Below are 18,706 nucleotides of genomic sequence, written 5' to 3' on the forward strand. Positions count from 1 at the left end.
ATATGCTAATCCACACTTCATTTGCATAGGCGTTTGCGGACGAGGGTAGCTGTGTAGATGTAGCCTAGGAGATCATCCAATCACAGTCCCTGAGCTCAGAAATGAGCAGGAGCTCCCACTGTGGCAGGGAAAAGGCATAGAAGATGTCTAAGTGATGGTGCAGCCCCATTGCAGGCCAGTAGCTTCACACCTTGGGACTTTTGCCTTTACATCTGGCCACTGAACTCTTCTGAGGAAGAAGGAGGGCGTACAAAACAATCACTGAGTGGAGTAAACCTCGGAAGGAGTCAGAACAAAGCTAAAATGCAAAAATGTGGACTATACATACTGAGGACCTGATCCGGAATTCCCTTCCCGTGACCAACCCATATGGAAGGAAATGGGGGGGGGGGTGTTGCCTGTGGAAGGACTGCCGTAGCCGGTGTACATCTCCCTACCTCCGAACTACATACACAATTCCGATCAGTGAGAAGAAAATGTTTGGGGATCTGATGCCAAGCCCTTTCCCTGTAAATGCTGCTGAGCCTACTTGTCTCAAAAGCAAGCCGCTCGCAGAGGAAACCAATGCTATTATTTAATCTGCTGTTTAGCACAGTTGCCAAGGGAACCGGAAGTGTCTATTCAAGCCTTTGTTAGAGAGAAGGGAACTTTTCAATATTCTTCTGGTAAAAATAAGTCAATTTGTCCTCCCCCTCCCCTGCACTAGTGAGACAAGGACAAGTCACCTGTGGGTGTTTGTATCAGCACCATCCTTTGATGTTTTTGCTGGGTGAGGGTAAAGCCCCACTATTACAGGCTGTTTATGGGATGTGCTGAGCCAGTATATTCTCCATTTGGCTTGGCCACACCTCCTCCCTATCCAGAGTACCCACTTTTAGGGTTGGCTGGCTCACGGTTCTGTGAGAAAGAGGGATGGGCTTTCCTTTGGGTGGGCTTTCCACTTCCCAGGATGTCTGTCCCCTCAGGGATACCAATAAAAGTCCCAGACTCAAAGCTCCTAGGCACTGTGGCACAGTGAGAGTTCAGAACAAGTCACCTCTCTCCCCAACACACACTTAACGCCTGTGTCCGCCTCAGACCCTGTAATCCCCCAGTCAGGTCTACACAGCGTGAGCAGCAAAAGCACCTCAAAATAAGCCAATTATACTGACGACAACCAAAAAAGAGTCCTTTTTTATGCACATATAGTTGCTGAGGGAACTGGAAATGCATCTCTCTCTCTTTCACACACAGAGCTATTTCAATTTTAACAAGCTGTTCATTTCTCCCCAGTGGGTTTTTTCTCCCCGTTTTTGCTTTTTTAAGTTTCCTGGACTGTTCCTTCTTGCTCCTCAGACAGTTTTTCATCAGTTGATTGTGGCCCAACAAGCACCTTCGATGCATTTTCTATTATAAACCCCTAAGCTGGGTGTATTAAACTGTCTTCTGTGTAGTGTTTATAATTGCAAGAGAGATAAAAGTAGCTGCAGGATCACCAGCTCCTATTGGAAGGGCAAGTTTGGGTCTTTGAGAGTCTGGGATGTTTTCTTCATCTCCCTCCTCTTTTCAGCGCTCCATTCCCACCCTGTCTGTGTGACAGCCCCCATTTCTGGGACTTGAACTGCTATAAGCCTCAGATACTCAAAACAGGAGAGGAAATGCATAAGCCACCACTCAGCATATGTGATGTGTCCATGTCAGTTTTCAACACACAGAGGCTGTCAGTTACAGATACCTGTTAGCCTGGCTCTTATACCACAAACTATAGAGATTTGTGCCATTAGCTCTGGAGATCTTCAGTTCAAACCCTGCTGTGAACTAAGATGGAGGTCGTTACATAGCAACAGGCTCACATTTTCTGTGGAATGGGCCCCGATAGGGAATCATTGACCAGTGGGTTAAACCTCCTTCTGCTATATTTGTTACCAGTTATCTTTCCCCCCCTTATCCTCTTCAGTCTTCTCCGTGATGGAGTTTCTGCCTATGTACTACTAGGATTTGGGGCACAGGCATATAGCAATTTGATCAGCACACATGGCCAACCAGAATATGGGTTTGGACAACCAATGTCCATAGTCATACCCTAGTTGGAATTAGGGCAGATGGAAAGTGAAGTAAATAGGAATACAGAGAAATCTATTAAAACAATCACACCCATTGCTGTGCTGAAGGCTAAGCCTCACCAAATTCATACTCAGTGCAGCTGGGATGGAAGTGTGGGGTGAATCACGGCTACAAGAGATCTCTCCATCTTCCCTAAGTCCAGAGATGACCACTGGCCAAACCAGCTCTTCTCCCAACATACGGCGGCTTGAAGTTACACTTTCTGGATCTGTGCCCTAGGAATCTGAGATAGCTAAAGCATAGAAAAACTTCTAGCCTCTCCCAGCCATATGAATCCGCAGCTACCTATTCGCACGTTGTAGTGGTAAAAGCATAACTTGAATTGGGACAAAGATGTGACAAAGATGAGTGAAACATCGTGGATGCGCTCAAATTCTCACTTCATTGTGGGGACATGTGTATACTAAAGACAATTTTTTCTCTCCCAAATTCAGAGATCATTTCAGCAGCATGTTAATGAAGATCCTTCTCTCTTGTACCAGGGCTGGGAACTGGTGAACTACTAGTCACAGGGGAGATTTTTTTCTTCACTCAGTGCACAGTCAATCTGTGGAACTCCTTGCCAGAGGATGCAGTGAAGGCTAGAACTTTAACAGGGTTCAAAAAAGAGCTAGATAGATTCATGGAGGTTAGGTCCATCAATGGCTATTAGCCAGGATGGGTAGGAATGGTGTCCCTAGCCTCTGTTTCTCTGGAAGTGGATGACAGGGGAGGATGACATGGGCATTACCTGTTGTGATCCCTCCCTCTGGGGTATCTGGTATTGGCCACTGTTGGCAGACAGGATACTGGGCTAAATGGACCTTTGGTCTGACCCAATATGGTCATTCTTATGTATGTTCTTAAGAGATTCTAGTAGTCACCTATCCCAGTTTCCCATGCTACCCTGAGTTCTGCATCCAAATCTTGAACTGACCCAAACTGAACCTGTTTTGTTGGTGGAATCTCAACATGCTCTTATCCTAAAGTGAAATTTCTGATTGTGTCCAATCAATGCTTGGTGCAAAGCTTTCTATACAGCCTTCTTGGTTTTCTTTTTTTCTGGATTAAAAAAATCAGTTATTTTCCACTGATGGTTTCTTTATGAATAACCAAGTTAGACTTTCTTATAGGTTTGTCTCCACTGTGGGTGACAAATGGAGATGCAATTATTTTCTTTGTTAATGTACATTTGAGATTCTATCTCAAGTGGGGAAAATGCTTCTAATGAATTCATTGAGTCTTCAGATGTATTGACATCCCTATTTAATTCTAAATACTTAGGGGCAAAACGCATAACAAATAATGACAATTCCTGAAAAATACAGTTCTACAGTACTGAGTAGTTAAAAGCCCTCTTACATTCTTTGTTCTGGCACACTGTAATGTGTTCTGAATGCTTGCGTGGGCATAATTGGTAGGCAGTTGCTACACCTAATTATGGTTCTTAGAGAGAACCAGGCAGAAAAATACCTTACCAGAGGCATACACCTTGAAAGAATTGTACCACAGCTGACAATAAGCATTTCTTCCAAATCTGACTGCTATACATTCATAAAAAAAAAAGAACAAAGCCAGGCTGCCTCAGTAGCGTACTTGGACTGGTGACTCCCAATAATTTTACTATCCCTCGCTTCACAACCTTATTTTAAACATTTTAGAATATCTTGGAGTCCTTAAAAACAATGACCTAGCAACAAGCAAATGAGATGACTCATTTCACACTGTAGTGAATTCACTGAACTTGGACATACCCTTAGCAGTGCCCACTCAGTTTTAGGTTAGCGTGCATTAATGAACCTGTCTTCCTAACGGAGTCCAACGCTTGATTAGTAGAATATTTCTACTGTTCAATAAAGCATGCACCTCAATTTGTACTGCATCTGAAAGGTCACTAGACAATGGGTACTAGAAATATGTCATTGCTGCACTAAATGAGTAAGTATTTCTCACAGGGGCAATTTTGACCCCAGTGCTTTGATGACTGAGTGTTTTCACTCTCCCATAGATTTCCATTCCTATTGGCTTTAGTAGGAGTTGGAGAGCACTCAAGACTTGGCAGCACTTTCCTGATGACCAGAGATCTATGTTTCTCTTCCCTTTACACGTAATTTGGTTCAAATTCAGAGATGCATTTGAATTTCCATCCATTTACCACCACAGTCCCATACAAAAAGCCACCTATGCAAGCCTCTGAGTGAAAATAAAATATGAAATGTGTGTATTATTTATTTACCATCACCAGTGTGCTCAGTATCTCATGAGACTCAGAAATAAAGATGGGAGCTAAAAGCTTGGCCCAAATAGTTTCAACAACCTAAACACCCATTTTAGAGCACCCCTGAATTTGGACGGCAAAATCTTCTTTGCCAAAAACATTTCAAAAGTGTTCTCCCTTTCATCGTGCTGGCCTGAGAGCCACTAACAGACCTTTTGTCCTAAGCTTTTTCTGTGTTCCCTGAACAAACTGCCCTACTTTTTGCACTGCAGAAAAACAATCCTTGTTTCTAAATTCGCTGTCTATTTGGCATACAATATTATTTTGTGATTAAGGGCTTCTATTAATTTCAGGCACTGATAATTTATGATTGGCCTGGAATGCAACTTGCTTTTGCTGCATCTGTATCATTCCCCTATTAATTCAACAGCTCAACAGCTATTGAGATGATAGGATCCAGTTATTTTATTTTTTGAGTGAATATTTACATTCAGTGGCTGTTTTTCATGAGTTTTTGTGCTACATGGAGTGAAGACAATATTCATGGCCCAGCTTGTCCAAAACAAGGGCTTAAAGTAAAGCTATTAACTTTGTATTTGAGGCACAGTTAGTTTGCCAAAGTGTGGCACTTGTCAGCTCCCAGTGATGTCAATGATGCTCAGCAATGATGATGCCCAGTGATGCTCAGCAACTTGAAAGACCAGGCCACAAGTTCTTCCATTCATATTTTAAGGTTGTGTCTACACTACCTGCCAGATCAATGGGCAGTGATTGATCCACTGGGCGTTGATTGATCATGTCTAGTATAGACATGATAAATTGACCACTGAGCGCTGTACCGTTGACTCTGTTACTCCATCAGAACAAGAAGTGTTGGTGGAATTGATGGACGAGAATCTCCCATTGCCTCACCGCAGTGAAACCACTGTGGTAAGTAAATCAAAATACAGCAACTTCAGCTATGTTATTCACATAGGTGAAGTTGCGTAACTTAAATCAATGGACTGAGGTAGTGTAGACTAGGTCTTAGGAATCTCAATAGGGGTTCAGTCCAACAAGGTGCTGAGTTCTCTGACCAGAACCATCAAAGCATTTACCTAGGTGATTTACTTTAAACACATTCCATTGACGTGAAGGAGACTACACATATTCTTCAAGCTAAGCACATGTTTAAGTGATTTGCAGGGTCAGGGTGCTCAGTACCAAGTAGGATCAAGCCCTAATTTAGGTACCTAACTATGAATTTAAGGGCTTAAATTTAGGCTTTGAGAGAGAGAGAGAGAGAGAGAGAGAGAGAGGGAGAGTCCCTCCAAATCTTCTTCCACAGCAGCATAAAAGGCCTGCAAAATCTCTCTTCCAGATGCAGGAGAATTCCATGAGCATGGGAATCAAGTCAGATAGCTACCCATTGTCTTGGGAGATGGCATTTGGGGCATGCTGGGGTTGGAAGTGGTGTCTGGGCCTGAAGTGGACCTGGTGAAAGATGTCACCTGTAGACAGTTCAGCCCATATTACTGTAAGTCAGGCAGCCTCCTAAGGCTGAGGCAATGGTGACATTACAACTTATGTTGGAGTAACTCCTGTAAATAAATCACCTCCTTAAGCAGTGTGTTACAGACATAAACCGGTCTGGAGGCCTTTTCCCACCAGCATAGCTGCCAACACGCACAGGTGCTGGAATAGTTAAGCTGAACGGATTGCTCTCCCCCGTTGGCTTACAGACGCTATGCACCAGAGTTAGCCCAGGTGAAGCTGCACCTCCGAAAGCTCGCTTTTGTAGCCAGAGCTTAAGTTACACACCAGAAGCCACATCAGCCTCTGAAGCCACCTAGAATCAGGAGAGTAGAAAAGTGGCTTAAACCCACCTGAACTCCCTTTTCCCGAGTGCTGTGAGTTTTTTTGCTGTGCTTTGGGGTTATGTCTACACTGTAAGGTTTTTGCAGCAGAGAGTATGCTAATGACGGACTTATTAACATGAGCCGCAATGTCATTAGCATATTTTCTGCTGATGCTTTTTTGCGCTAGGGGTTTTTGTGCAAAAGGAAGCAGGGTAGCCACTCCTGTTTTGCGCAAAAAACAGCACGAGAGGCATAAGGATCTTAGAACATAAGAACGGCCGTACTGGGTCAGACCAAAGGTCTATCTAGCCCAGTATCCTGTCTACCAACTGTAGCCAGCACCAGGTGCCCCAGAGAGGGTGAACCAAAGACAATGATCAAGAGATTTGTCTCCTGCCATCCCTCTCCAGCCTCTGATAAAGAGGCCAAGGACACCATTTTATCCCCTGGCTAATAGCCTTTTATGTACCTAACCTCCATGAAAATATCTAGCTTCTCTTTAAACTCTATTATAGTCCTAGCCTTCACAGCCTCCTCTGGCAAGGAGTTCCACAGGTTGACTACACGCTGTGTGAAGAAGAACTTTCTTTTATTAGTTTTAAACCTGCTACCCATTAATTTCATTTGGTGTCCTCTAGTTCTTCTATTATGGGAACTAATAAATAACTTTTCTTTATCGGCCCTCTCCACACCACTCATGATTTTATAGACCTCTATCATATCCCCCCTCAGTCTCCTCTTTTCTAAACTGAAAAGTCCCAGTCACTTTAACCTCTCCTCATATAGGACCCATTCCAAACCCCTAATCATTTTAGTTGCTCTTTTCTGAACCCTTTCCAAGGCCAAAATATCTTTTTTGAGGTGAGGTGACCACATCTGTACACAGTATTCAAGATGTGGGCGTACCATTGTTTTATACAGGGGCAGTAAGATATTCTGGGTCTTATTTTCTATCCCTTTCCTAATAATTCCTAGCATCCTATTTGCCTTTTTGACCGCCGCTGCACACTGCGTGGAAGTTTTCAGAGAACTGTCCACGATAACTCTAAGATCTCTTTCCTGATTTGTTGTAGCCAGATTTGCCCCCATCATACTGTACGTATAGTTAGGGTTATTTTTCCCGATGTGCATTACTTTACACTTATCCACATTAAATTTCATTTTCCATTTTGTTGCCCAATCACTCAGTTTGGTGAGATCTTCTTGGAGTCCCTCACAGTCTGCTTCTGTCTTGACTATCCTAAACAGTTTGGTATCATCTGCAAACTTTACTACCTCACTGCTTACCCTTTTCTCCAGATCATTTATGAATAAGTTGAAAAGGATTGGTCCCAGGACTGACCCTTGCGGCACACCACTACTTACCCCTCTCCAATCTGAAAATTTACCATTTATTCCTACCCTTTGTTTCCTGTATTTTAACCAGTTCTCAATCCAAGAAAGGACCTTCTCTCTTATCCCATGGCCATGTAATTTACACAAGAGCCTTTGGTGAGGGACCTTGTCAAAGGCTTTCTGAAAATCCAAGTATACTATATCTACTGGATCCCCCTTGTCCGCATGTTTGTTAACCCCTTCAAAAAACTCTAACAGATTAGTAAAACAGGATTTCCCTTTACAGAAACCATGTTGACTTTTGTCCAACAAATTATGTTCTTCTACATGCTTCACAATTTTATTCTTTACTATTGTTTCGACTAATTTGCCCGGTACTGAAGTTAGACTTACCCGTCTGTAATTGCCAGGATCGCCTCTAGAGCCCTTTTTAAATATTTAAATACCAGAGTTTTTTTGCGCAAAACGGAAGCGACTACACTGCTTCTTTTTGCACAAAAAACCGTTGGCAGAAAAAACATTGGCAGAAAATATGCTAAAGACATTGAGATTCATGCTAATAGTGCATCATTAGCATACTCTCTGCCGCAAAACCTTGTTGTGTAGACAAAGCCCAGGGGATTCTACAAAATGACACTTACTCTGGAAAATCTCAACCCATGAGTCCTACACATCCCTCAAATATGCCTTAAATGCCTTTCTGTGCAGCTTTGAGAGACATCTTCCTTTGGAGTTTTAGAAAATATAACATAAAACCCTTCCAATGTTTTGGGTGCATCAACCTTTGTAAAAAATAAACTAAATAAACAATTTCCAGTTTTCCAAGAAAGATCCTGTGCTTTTACAACATTTTTACAACACTAGTTTAAACTTTATTCCATACTAGTCTGAATTTTGTTTGCAGGACACAAGATGGTTTAAAATATCAGAAAAACTGGAAATTGAGAACCCAGTATTCTTCTTGTTCACTAAGGTGGGGGAGAGGTAGATACGCTGGAGGGCAGGGATAGGATCCAGAGTGACCTAGACAAATTAGAGGATTGGGCCAAAATAAATCTGATGAGGTTCAACAAGGACAAGTGCAGAGTCCTGCACTTGCGACTGAAGAATCCCAAGCATTGTTACAGGCTGGAGACTGACTGGCTAAGTAGCAGTTTGGCAGAAAAGGACCTGGGGGTTACAGTGGATGAGAAGATGGATATGAGTCAATGGTGAGCTCTTGTAGCCAATAAGGCAAATGGCATATTAGGGTGCATTAGGAGAAGCATTGCCAGCAGATCTAGAAAAGTGATTATTCCCCTTTACTTGGCACTGGTGAGGCCACATCTGGAGTATTGCGTACAATTCTGGGCTCCCCACTACAGAAAGGATGTGGACACATTGGAGGGGGTCCGCGGAGGGCAACCCAAAATGATTAGGTTGCTGGAGCACATGACCTACGAGGAGAGGCTGAGGGATTTGGGCTTATTTAGTCTACAGAAGAGAAGAGTGAGGGGGGATTTGATAGCAGCCTTCAACTTCCTGAAGGGAGGTTCCAAAGAGGATGGAGAGAGGCTGTTCACAGTAGTGATGGATGGCAGAACAAGGAGCAATGGTCTCAAGTTACAGTGCAGGAGGTCTAGGTTGGAAATTAGGAAAAACTTTTTCTCTAGGAGGGTGGTGAAACACTGGAACGGGTTACCTAGGGAGGTGGTGGAATCTCCATCCCTAGAAATTTTGAAATCCCAGTTTGACAAAGCCCTGGCTGGGTTGATTTAGTTGGGATTGTTCCTGCTTTGGGCAGGGGGCTGGACTTGATGACTTCCTGAGGTCTCTTACAGCCCTAGGAGTCTATGAAATGGGATTACAGGTGAATTCAAACCAGTAACTTTTCTCATTAATTCTGTAGGATTTACTCTTTCTGGTAGGATTTGGTCATGGGTCAGTATTTCTTTAAAAGATTTTATTTCCAGGGTAATCAACTGAATTTTCTTTACTGCATATAACACGTTGTTTTCATCCTGAATAGAAAGCTCTACCGTATACTATGAATAATATTCAAACTAGTATCCCGGCAACAAATCTGCACCACTCTCTAGATAACATTGATATTGACTTAAATAAATAACAGAAAGAGCTTGTGGTTTCCTTCGAGTACTCTAACAATGTTTATGTTTCTTTCAGTGAGAGTTAAGAACTCATTTTTTTCCTTATTACCACTGAGTAAACAGATACATTAAATCAAATGAGTTAAAAAGCAAGCCTCACTGATTCCTGAATGTCTCATCTTAAACGCTAACTGCACTGCCAATTAAATGAAAAGCAATCCTGGAAACAAATCTTGCATATATTTCCTTTTTAAGGAACAAATGAAAAGGTAGAAAACGGTTCACATATCTGTTGTTCTTAGGAACGTGTACGGTGCATTATTTTTACAATAGGTTTAGATTTCTATCGTCTTTACATATGTTTTGCAAATATTTACATAAATTGATTGCAAAAAGCTCTGAAAGCCTCTGTTGGTCTTTTTAGAGCCTGCTTCCCAATATTTCTGAAATATCTGAGGGTTTGATTGAACCAGTGGGAGATGAGATCTGAGGCTTTTTGCGTACAGTTTGGCTCTGTTGCTGTGACAAATCACCAGATTTGTCCTTCCCTAAGGAATAAACTGGAACAAACCCAAACCCAATCCCAGTCTGGATGTTCACAAGGAGCTGGAGTCTTCATGCCAATTCTAGGTTTCTGCACCAGTTCTATCTCCATTGGAACTACGCTGCTAGGGCAGGGGTGGGCAATAAAAAAAATGGTGGTCTGCCAAAATTAGCCTCTCCTGGGCTGTCGCCACTATGTGAGGGTATGTCTACACTACCCCGCTAGTTCGAACTAGCGGGGTAATGTAGGCATACTGCACTTGCAAATGAAGTCCGGGATTTGAATTTCCCGGGCTTCATTTGCATAAGCGGGGCGCCGCCATTTTTAAAACCCTGCTCGTTCGAACCCCGTGCAGCACAGCTACACGGTGCACGAACTAGGTAGTTCGAACTAGGCTTCCTAGTTCGAACTATCGTTACTCCTCGTGGAATGAGGAGTAACGGTAGTTCGAACTAGGAAGCCTAGTTCGAACTACCTAGTTCGTGCCCCGTGTAGCCGTGCTGCACGGGGTTCGAACGAGCAGGGTTTTAAAAATGGCGGCGCCCCGCTTATGCAAATGAAGCCCGGGAAATTCAAATACCGGGCTTCATTTGCAAGTGCGGTATGCCTACATTACCCTCCTAGTTCGAACTAGCGGGGTAGTGTAGACATACCCTTCATCTGTGGGAAGCAGTGCAGACCGGGACACTGCTTCTTGCCGCTCCCATTGGCCACGAACGGCAATCCGTGGCCAACAACAGCTGTGACTGCCTGATATCTGTGGAGGCACAGGTGAATATAGAGGTGGGGGCCCACCAGAGACTATCCCTGTGGAACGTATCCAATCTGCAGGCCAGAATTCACCCACCCCTGTGCTAGGGACCACCTTGGTAGCATCTGTTCCTGGAATTTATTAAAATGGAGTCTCTTCTACAGTGAAGAAACTACAGGCTTTCTTTAACTGCACAATGAGCTGGAGTTATCTACACGTACCTCCTCCTGAGTTAGTCGAGCTCAAGTGAGAACAAATCTCACAGCTAACACCACTTCAGAAGCATAAAGTGTTTGGGTAAGCAGCACTGAGTGTGCCGTTACAACTGGGCGGGAAACCATTTTGCCGGCCTGTGATAGTTATTGAGATTTTGGATTCCCTCCCTACCACACCAACTGGAAATAAAACGAAAAGTCAAAAATCTCAAATATATCCTGCCCATGGATCCTCTACAAATATTTCAGATTGAGGTGATCAAAATGCTTTGCTAATTTCGAAATGTTTCACTGAGATCTTGACTTTTTCAAACAAAATACTATTTGAGTAGAAATTAACTAAAATTTTAAATAAATAACCCCCCTAAACGTTCCATTTTAAAAACATCAACATTGGATACTTTGATAATTTCTTTTTTTCCTTTCAAGTTAGAGATTTTTCTATATCAACCCTTTCTCTGGTTACAGCACATAGTTTTCTGCCATAACAACACTTTGTTGGAAACCCCCCAACCAGGTCTAATTCTATTAGAAGTACAGAATGATTGGATTAGCAGCACACAGTAGCTGTATCCCTGCTGCATTATTAGCTTCAGTGCCGGTAGCACTCAAGTTTTGTCCCTGTCCCCTGGCAGGGTCACTAGCTTGAAACTTAAGCTAGAAACTTGTGTGTGGAAGGGAGTCATGTTATGGGCAACGCTCTAATTATACCTTAAACTAACACTATAGTGAAGAAAATCCCTGAAGGTCTGTGAAGGCCAGGACTTTAACAGGGTTCCAAAAAGAGTTAGATAAATTCACGGAGGATAGGTCCATCAGTGTCGATTAGCCAGGATGGGTAGGATTGGTATCCCTAACCTCTGTTCGTCACTGGGATAAGGCCTAGGGGATAGGGCGCTTTCCTAGGGAGGACAGGGATGTGGGTTTAAGTCCCACCTACCCAATTCGGGTAGGGTCAGCAGCAGGGTGGGATCACTTGATTCCCTGGTTTGTTCAGTCCTTCTGGGACACCTGTCATTAGCCACCATCAGAAGACAGGCTACTGAGCTAGATGGACCTTAGGTCTGACCCAGTATGGCTGTTCTTATGCAATAGAATCAGTGACTAAATTATATTCTTATGGCGTCTCCACAGTGTATGGATCCCCAACTGTATGCCCTTCCCTACAGCTCATTCTCACATTCCTCAATTCCCTTCTCAACTGCTCAGCAAAGATACTCAGACTTGCAGAGAACCATCTGTGGAACCCAGGGGTATCTCCTGCAGAGGAGATGAAGATCTGCTGCTTGCGGGCCTGTTTGCTGGGCAGATCTAAAAGGGCAGGATCAGCCACTGAGAAAACACCGCCGGGATCAGCTGCAAATTGGCAGCAGCAGTTTGGAGTAGGACAAGAAGATATTCAAATGCTTACCCTGGCAGATGGAAGGTTACAAGCTTCTAATGCAGTCTCTACTCGTTTTCTGTCAGCGGAAAACAAGCGGTATATGCTGCAAAATGGAAATAAACACGAAGGGATTTGTTCAAAGGCATATCACACTGTTCTGTATTACATGGATATGCGCCGTGCATGGCTAATGACTGCACAGCAAAATGACTCCTGGAAAACTTGCGTGTTCGATCTTTTTTTTTCGTAGCTTGATCTTGAAAGCAGAAACACGCTAACCGAAAAAGGAAAACACGGCACATTGTGGGGGAAGGGAGGAGGAGCAGGGAGTTAAAGAGGAAAGTAGTCACAGAAGAGGCAGAAAAGGTGGGGAAAGAAAGCCCCCTGAATGGGGAGACCAGTTCCTTTCCCCTGGAGGTGACCAGTTCAAACCCATCCTAGAAGGGAGAGTTGTCAACACTTATTACCATTTGCTGGGTGCTCAGTGGTATATATTTAGTTAGCTGGGTGACGTCAGCTCACTGTCCAGCATTCCCACCGTAACAGCCGTTATCACAATGGGTATGTAACACAGTTATATGGCTCCCCCGGCCCTGTAGAATTTGAGCACAACAGGAGCATCAACAGCGTCCGTGGGCCTGCAAGGCGTGGGGGGGAGGGGCTCCACATGCCAAGAAGGGGTGGGGTCTCAGGTGGAAGGGGCGGGGCTGAGGAAGCCAGCCCACCCAGCTGCCCGGAGTGCAGTGCCTCAGCCCTCAGAACCGCACACTCCAGAGCAATTAAATCACCAGGCTCTGGGGCAATTCTGCCTCCTTTGTCCCCCCTCCCCACATCAGTGGGCCTGGCTCATGTCGCCATTGTTAATGTATTCGTTACAGCCTGTCGAAGTAGGGCAGTTATCCCCACTTTACAGGTGGGGTACTAGGCATAGACAGTCTAGGTGACTTGCTCAAAACAACACAGGCAATCTAGGGATCTGAAGCTAGGCCCCTAACCACTGGGTCTCCATTCCCTTTTAGTATCTTAACTGGAGAGTGTTAGCCTCAAGACCCAGTTCTACTCTCAGATACTGACACACAACCACTATAGACTTCACCCACAGCACATGAAGACAGAGTTGGTTCTTGCCCACCTCTCCTCCCCCCCCCCCCCGAAATGTTCTGTTTAGGGTGGTGCACACTATGTCTACCCTACAGAGTTTTTTCAGAAAAACAGCCATTTTTCAAAAAAAACCCTCGCAGAGCAGCCACACCTCAAGCGCGTTTTTGCGCAATATAAAAAAAAAAAAATCGAAAGAACAGTGGGGGTTTTCTATCGTAGGTATTCCTCATTCTGTGAGGAAGATCGCCTTTTTGAAAAAGAGCTCTTTCGCAAAAAGTTGTGTGTGAATGGGGAAGAGGGAGTTTTTTCAGAAGAAGAGGGAAGAGGAAAAAGCACAGGTGCCTTGATGGCCATTCTGTGCATAGTAATCAGTTTCCTTTCGAGAGAGCATCCATGCAGTCTGGACGCGCTCTTCTGCAAAAGTGCATCGCTTTTTCGATGCACTTTTGCAGTGTGGACACACTGTTACGCAAGAAGGTTTTGCAGAAGATCTCTTCCGATAAAAGCTTTTGGTGCAAGAAGCCTGCAGTCTAGACATAGCCTGACACAGCAGTGAGAAAGTAGCTGGGCTTAGGGTGACTAGATGTTCCAAGCACTTAGGGACAGTCCTAGTATTGGGGGCTTTGGTTTTTATAGGTGTCTATTACTCCCTCACTCTCTCCTGATTTTTCACACTTGCTGGCTAGTCCCCCTAGCTGTGCAATCTGCATGCTGCGGGGATAAAGGAGTGAGTGTCCAGGACTGTTGCAAAGGCTAACATCACACTCACAAGTCTGAAAGAGTCAACTGAAACACAAAGCAGAGAAGAACTTACCTCTTGAGAGGAATACGTCCTTCGTGAGTGACTTGCAGCTTAAGTTTTGTGTAACTGTAGAGAGAAAAAAAAACAATCAAATGTCTTTTTCGCCTTTAAAAGCTGTTCAGACATTCTTATAGGCAAAGGCGACTGGTGACATGGGAAGGAGGGGAGGCACCAGACACATGCTCCGCCCCAGCCTAAGGAAGAGCTGGAACAACCCTCTCCTGCCTCCCCTCTCCCCATCCCTGTTCCGCCCCCTCCCCAGACTTGCTCCGCCCTCACTCCTCTCTTGCTCCTCCCCACCCCGCCTCTTTTCCCCAGCTGAAACAGTTTGGGGGACTAGCGGGGCCCCGGGGCTGGTGCTGGCAGCAAGAGAGGCAGTGGCGGGGAAGGCACAGCAAGGGGGATCCAGGTTGTGCCACTCCAAGGAGGAGTGAGGTTGGCCCAGCACTCCCTGGAAGGAAACGGCACGGCCAGAGAATGGCACCGCGCCAGCTGAGTCTGCCCTGCAGGACTTTCCTCCACTGCCAGTGAGTGCAGGGGGGGGGGACACGGAATGGACTTCTCCTGCTGGCTCTGGCCCGCTAACCCACCCGCCTGCTGCTGGCCAGCCCCTCCCACTGTATGCACCTCCCACTATCTGCCCTGCTTACAGGTCAACCCTTGTCAGAACCCTGTGCAGATACAAAATTTGTGTCCACATCCACATCGACATCTCTGCAAAAATGAGTAGCAGATGTCCACAGATTTGCAGGGCTCTCCCTATTGTTTTTATCCACCAGCTAGTTTTACTTGCTCATTTTGCATGGTCTGAAAAGTCTTGCAGGACATTGTATGCAAAGATCGACAATGAGTGAGAAACATCGTCTGACGGCATAGGAGGTGATGCAAAAAACAGCAGTACACATACTTACGTGACCCATGTTCCTAGCATGGCTCACTATCCCATGGAGTGGCACTTAGACCACTTACAGCCAGAGATAAGAACAAGGGAGCTCTACAGCCTAAGCTGAGAGCCAGCTGGCTTCATAGCTCAAGCTGTAGAAGCCCCTACCCTAAGCTCCAGAAGTCCCAAGTGCAAATCTGCCCAGTGGTGGTTACACATACAGGACAGCCCCCTCTTCCCCCCACAACACTGCTGTTGAAAAGTAGGGTCTCTTTACACTAGAGCTGGAAAATGTCATTCCCAGCTCAAGGAGATGTCGGTGGTTTGGGGTAGCTATGACGATGGGCAGGGCTAGCCACTTTAGTAGGTATTTAGGTTCCAGCAGGGATTATACTAGCTGCTGTGGCTACCCTTATGTTCTGAGCAACCTAACTTTGACCAAGATACCATGGGTATGGTCTCCTCAAGCTAGAAATTACAAAGTCTAGATCCAGAGAGGATATACACTTAGGCTTTGTCTACACTGGCAGGTTCTTGCGCGAGAATGAACGTTCCAGTGCAAGAACGTGCAGAGTGTCCACACGGACCGCTCGCTCTTGCGCAAGAAGATTTACAGTACGGTGTCAGAAGACAGGGCTTCTTGCGCAAGAGCTGCGCTCTTTTCTAACAAGTGTAAGTCCTCTTGCGCAAGAGGGCAATGTGGACGCGCGGCAGGGGTTTCTTGCGCAAGAAAGCCCTAGAGCTAAAAGCTGCTCCCAACGCTGTGCCCGACCTTCTCCGTAAGCAAGGAAGAGGACGTGCTCCTGCCGAGTGCAAGGATTCTAACTGTTCTCAGCCTGTGTGCTCCATTATCCCTGGCCTCCCAGAACCACCCCACGACACACCTACGGAAGAACCAGGAGCCATGTGGCCACTGGTCATTAAATCCCTAGTCAGAAGGAAACAAGTCAAAGCACAACCAGTTACGCCTCCTAGAGCCCGTGAGAATGTGAACACACTCTACCCAACATGAGCTGGCTGAAAGACTTAGAATCAATGTGCTCAATGAGTCTGGCCACTTCACCTGAACACCTGGTGTGATGATCCAGTGGGTTAGAGCTCGGGATTTTGTGGTCCACCAATCTGTTTATTTCCTACAAAAGTTGCCTACATGCAGGCAATTCAGTGTACTATGTAGAGTGGCCCTTTGGAGTATATTTATATCCCAGTCCTTACAACGTTACCCAGGCCATGCTAGTTGCTTTTTTTCTCAGCCCTGCACATCCTTACCCGCACAAACAAGCTCTCTCCCGTCCAAAGCCTGCAAAAATCAATGGGAGTCATCCCATGGTCTCTTCCGGTACGACAGACCTTCCTTGGGACCTGCCCATGTGAGTGAGGGCTTGTCACCGTGTTACCGTGTCAGAGAAAACTATCAGGTTGGCTTGACAGGCTTTGGTCTTGACGAGCCCATGCTGACTGTTGCTTGTCACCTGGTTGTCTTCAAGATGTTTGGAAACGGAACATCAACGCCACTTAGTCAACTTAACTTTGTGGTGTAGACTGACTCTTAGTACTCAACCTTCTTAGCTATGGCTAGGGAAAGTTTGACAAACAATGCATCCAGCCACGATGTGAGATTCTCCCCGGCAGTAAAGGCTCGGTTGGTGGATGTCGCTAAGTGGGAATGATTGCAAGGAGAGGTGCAGAGGTTGAAGCCCTGGATTTTGGGCACAGTCTAGAACCCGGTGTGGGGGCAGGGGTACTTGAGAAATCCCCAAATTCTAATCTTTTCTAAACATTATTAAAACTAGGAAAATAACTAGAACTATTAAAACTCTGATTAAAGCTGATAAAACCTATCTACAGTTAGAAGTTTGAGAGCTAGACATTGCAGGTTCCGGTCCAAGCTATGTGGTGGTGAGAAGGGACTGGATTTTCAGACAGTCCTGCAACCTGCTTCAGTTTCTATTGCCTCAGACAGAAGCACAAGGTCAGTCAGGGTGCATGCATGCCCCAACAGACACCGCTTTCAAATTCTTTGACCCCAGGTGCATAATGTGCATGCAAGACCCACAACAGAATACCGCAAGGGCAATCATTCAAAGAAGAATCAACATTGTTGTGTTCTGAGCCTTGCAAATTGCAACCATTTCAGGAAAAATGTTCTGGGGAAACATTTGGAAAACTGCGGGAGCTGCCTTTCGCTAGGGACTTGTCTGCCTGAACTTTGAATACAGCCCTCTGTATAACGGGATAAAAGCCCGTAAAGGTAACCCTGGCCAGGAAACACCATTTCAATCTGGAGGCTCGATCATGAAGTTCTCAACACTGTCGTTTAAACGCAACTACCTCTGTGCCTTCATCATTCACCTGACACCTGGTAAGCATGGATTTATTCAGCTATTTTTCTTTAATTTGCAAAGTGCCTGACATTTTTTATAAACTTCTCAAAAACACCCTTTGTATTTTATCCTCCGGCACTCAGAATCAATGCATTGTGTGCCAAGGATTCTAGATGAACAGATTCACAGTTTCTCTCGACTGAGTATCAAAACCCGAGGGATCAGGCGGAGGAAAATGGAAATCGTGTTCTTCTCATTCTTTGACTAATAATAGACAGCACAGAGAAAAAAACCAGAAGTGGGTCAGTCTAAAATTCATTGTTTTTAACCCTGAGTAGCAGTGCCAAGACCTGACGTCACTCCCGGTGCGTGTAGCAGGAAGACAACGGCATTCAAAAGTGTATTCCAGCCGAGTCTCCTAAGTAATCATTTGTGAAAAGAATCATATTTCCCTGATTTTTTTTTAGATACCAGTTTTTTTTTAACTCAGTGAAAGCGGAAAATCCATGTTTACAGCTCAGACAAGCCAACCCAGTCCAAACAATAGATAGTAAGAAGGCTGACAAAAGAAAAAGGAAAATGACTCAGAACAAGGAGTAACAGCCTTTGCAATAAATATTATGGCTACTTACGCTTTTTCCAGAAATGCATCCCTTGACATGTTGTGTGCCAGCAGATTTGTTGCCAAACTGAAAACTTCGTCCGTCCATTCCTAGGGAGATATAAATTACAGTGGCTGTAGCCCAGAAGCAGTTTCTCAAAGGTGCTTGTTTAGATCTCTATTGTCATTAAAGGTAAATAGTTTCAACATGAGTATTAGTAACAGAAAGTCTTTAATAAAATCCTGAACCACGCCTGCATGATGGCCACCATCTTACAAGAAACACAAAGGGGTAGGGGGTTCAATGTTCCCTCTAATCTTTTCCATCTATGTGCAGAATAAATGTTATGTGCCCCAAAGCATGTGTGGGTGTGCACCACCCATGGAAAGAAAAAACCTGGCTGGGTTTGGAACAGGACCCATATGAGGAGAGGCTAAAGAGACTGGGACTTTTCAGTTTAGAAAAGTGGAGATTGAGGGAGGATATGATAGAGGTATATAAAATCATGAGTGGTGTGGAGAGGGTGAATAAAGAAAAGTA

The 18,706-nt window shown here is 44.8% G+C and overlaps 1 protein-coding gene across 4 annotated transcripts in view; it reads right to left on the reverse strand.

The window, feature by feature from the left end:
* The window catches only part of PLCB1 (phospholipase C beta 1), a 698,632-nt gene that overhangs the window by 216,856 nt on the left and 463,070 nt on the right, over positions 1-18,706 (reverse strand). For all 4 annotated transcript variants that reach the window (XM_075925686.2, XM_075925693.2, XM_075925689.2 and 1 more), the window contains 3 exons: positions 18,197-18,276; positions 14,370-14,423; positions 12,482-12,557 (listed from right to left, as the gene is read on the reverse strand). In XM_075925686.2, the coding sequence (XP_075781801.1) occupies positions 12,482-12,557; positions 14,370-14,423; positions 18,197-18,276 (210 nt within the window). The remainder of the gene's footprint in view (positions 1-12,481; positions 12,558-14,369; positions 14,424-18,196; positions 18,277-18,706) is intronic.

Source organism: Pelodiscus sinensis, chromosome 3 (assembly GCF_052426305.1).
Source record: "Pelodiscus sinensis isolate ZL-2025 chromosome 3, ASM5242630v1, whole genome shotgun sequence".
In the NCBI taxonomy this organism is placed as follows: Eukaryota; Metazoa; Chordata; order Testudines; family Trionychidae; genus Pelodiscus; species Pelodiscus sinensis.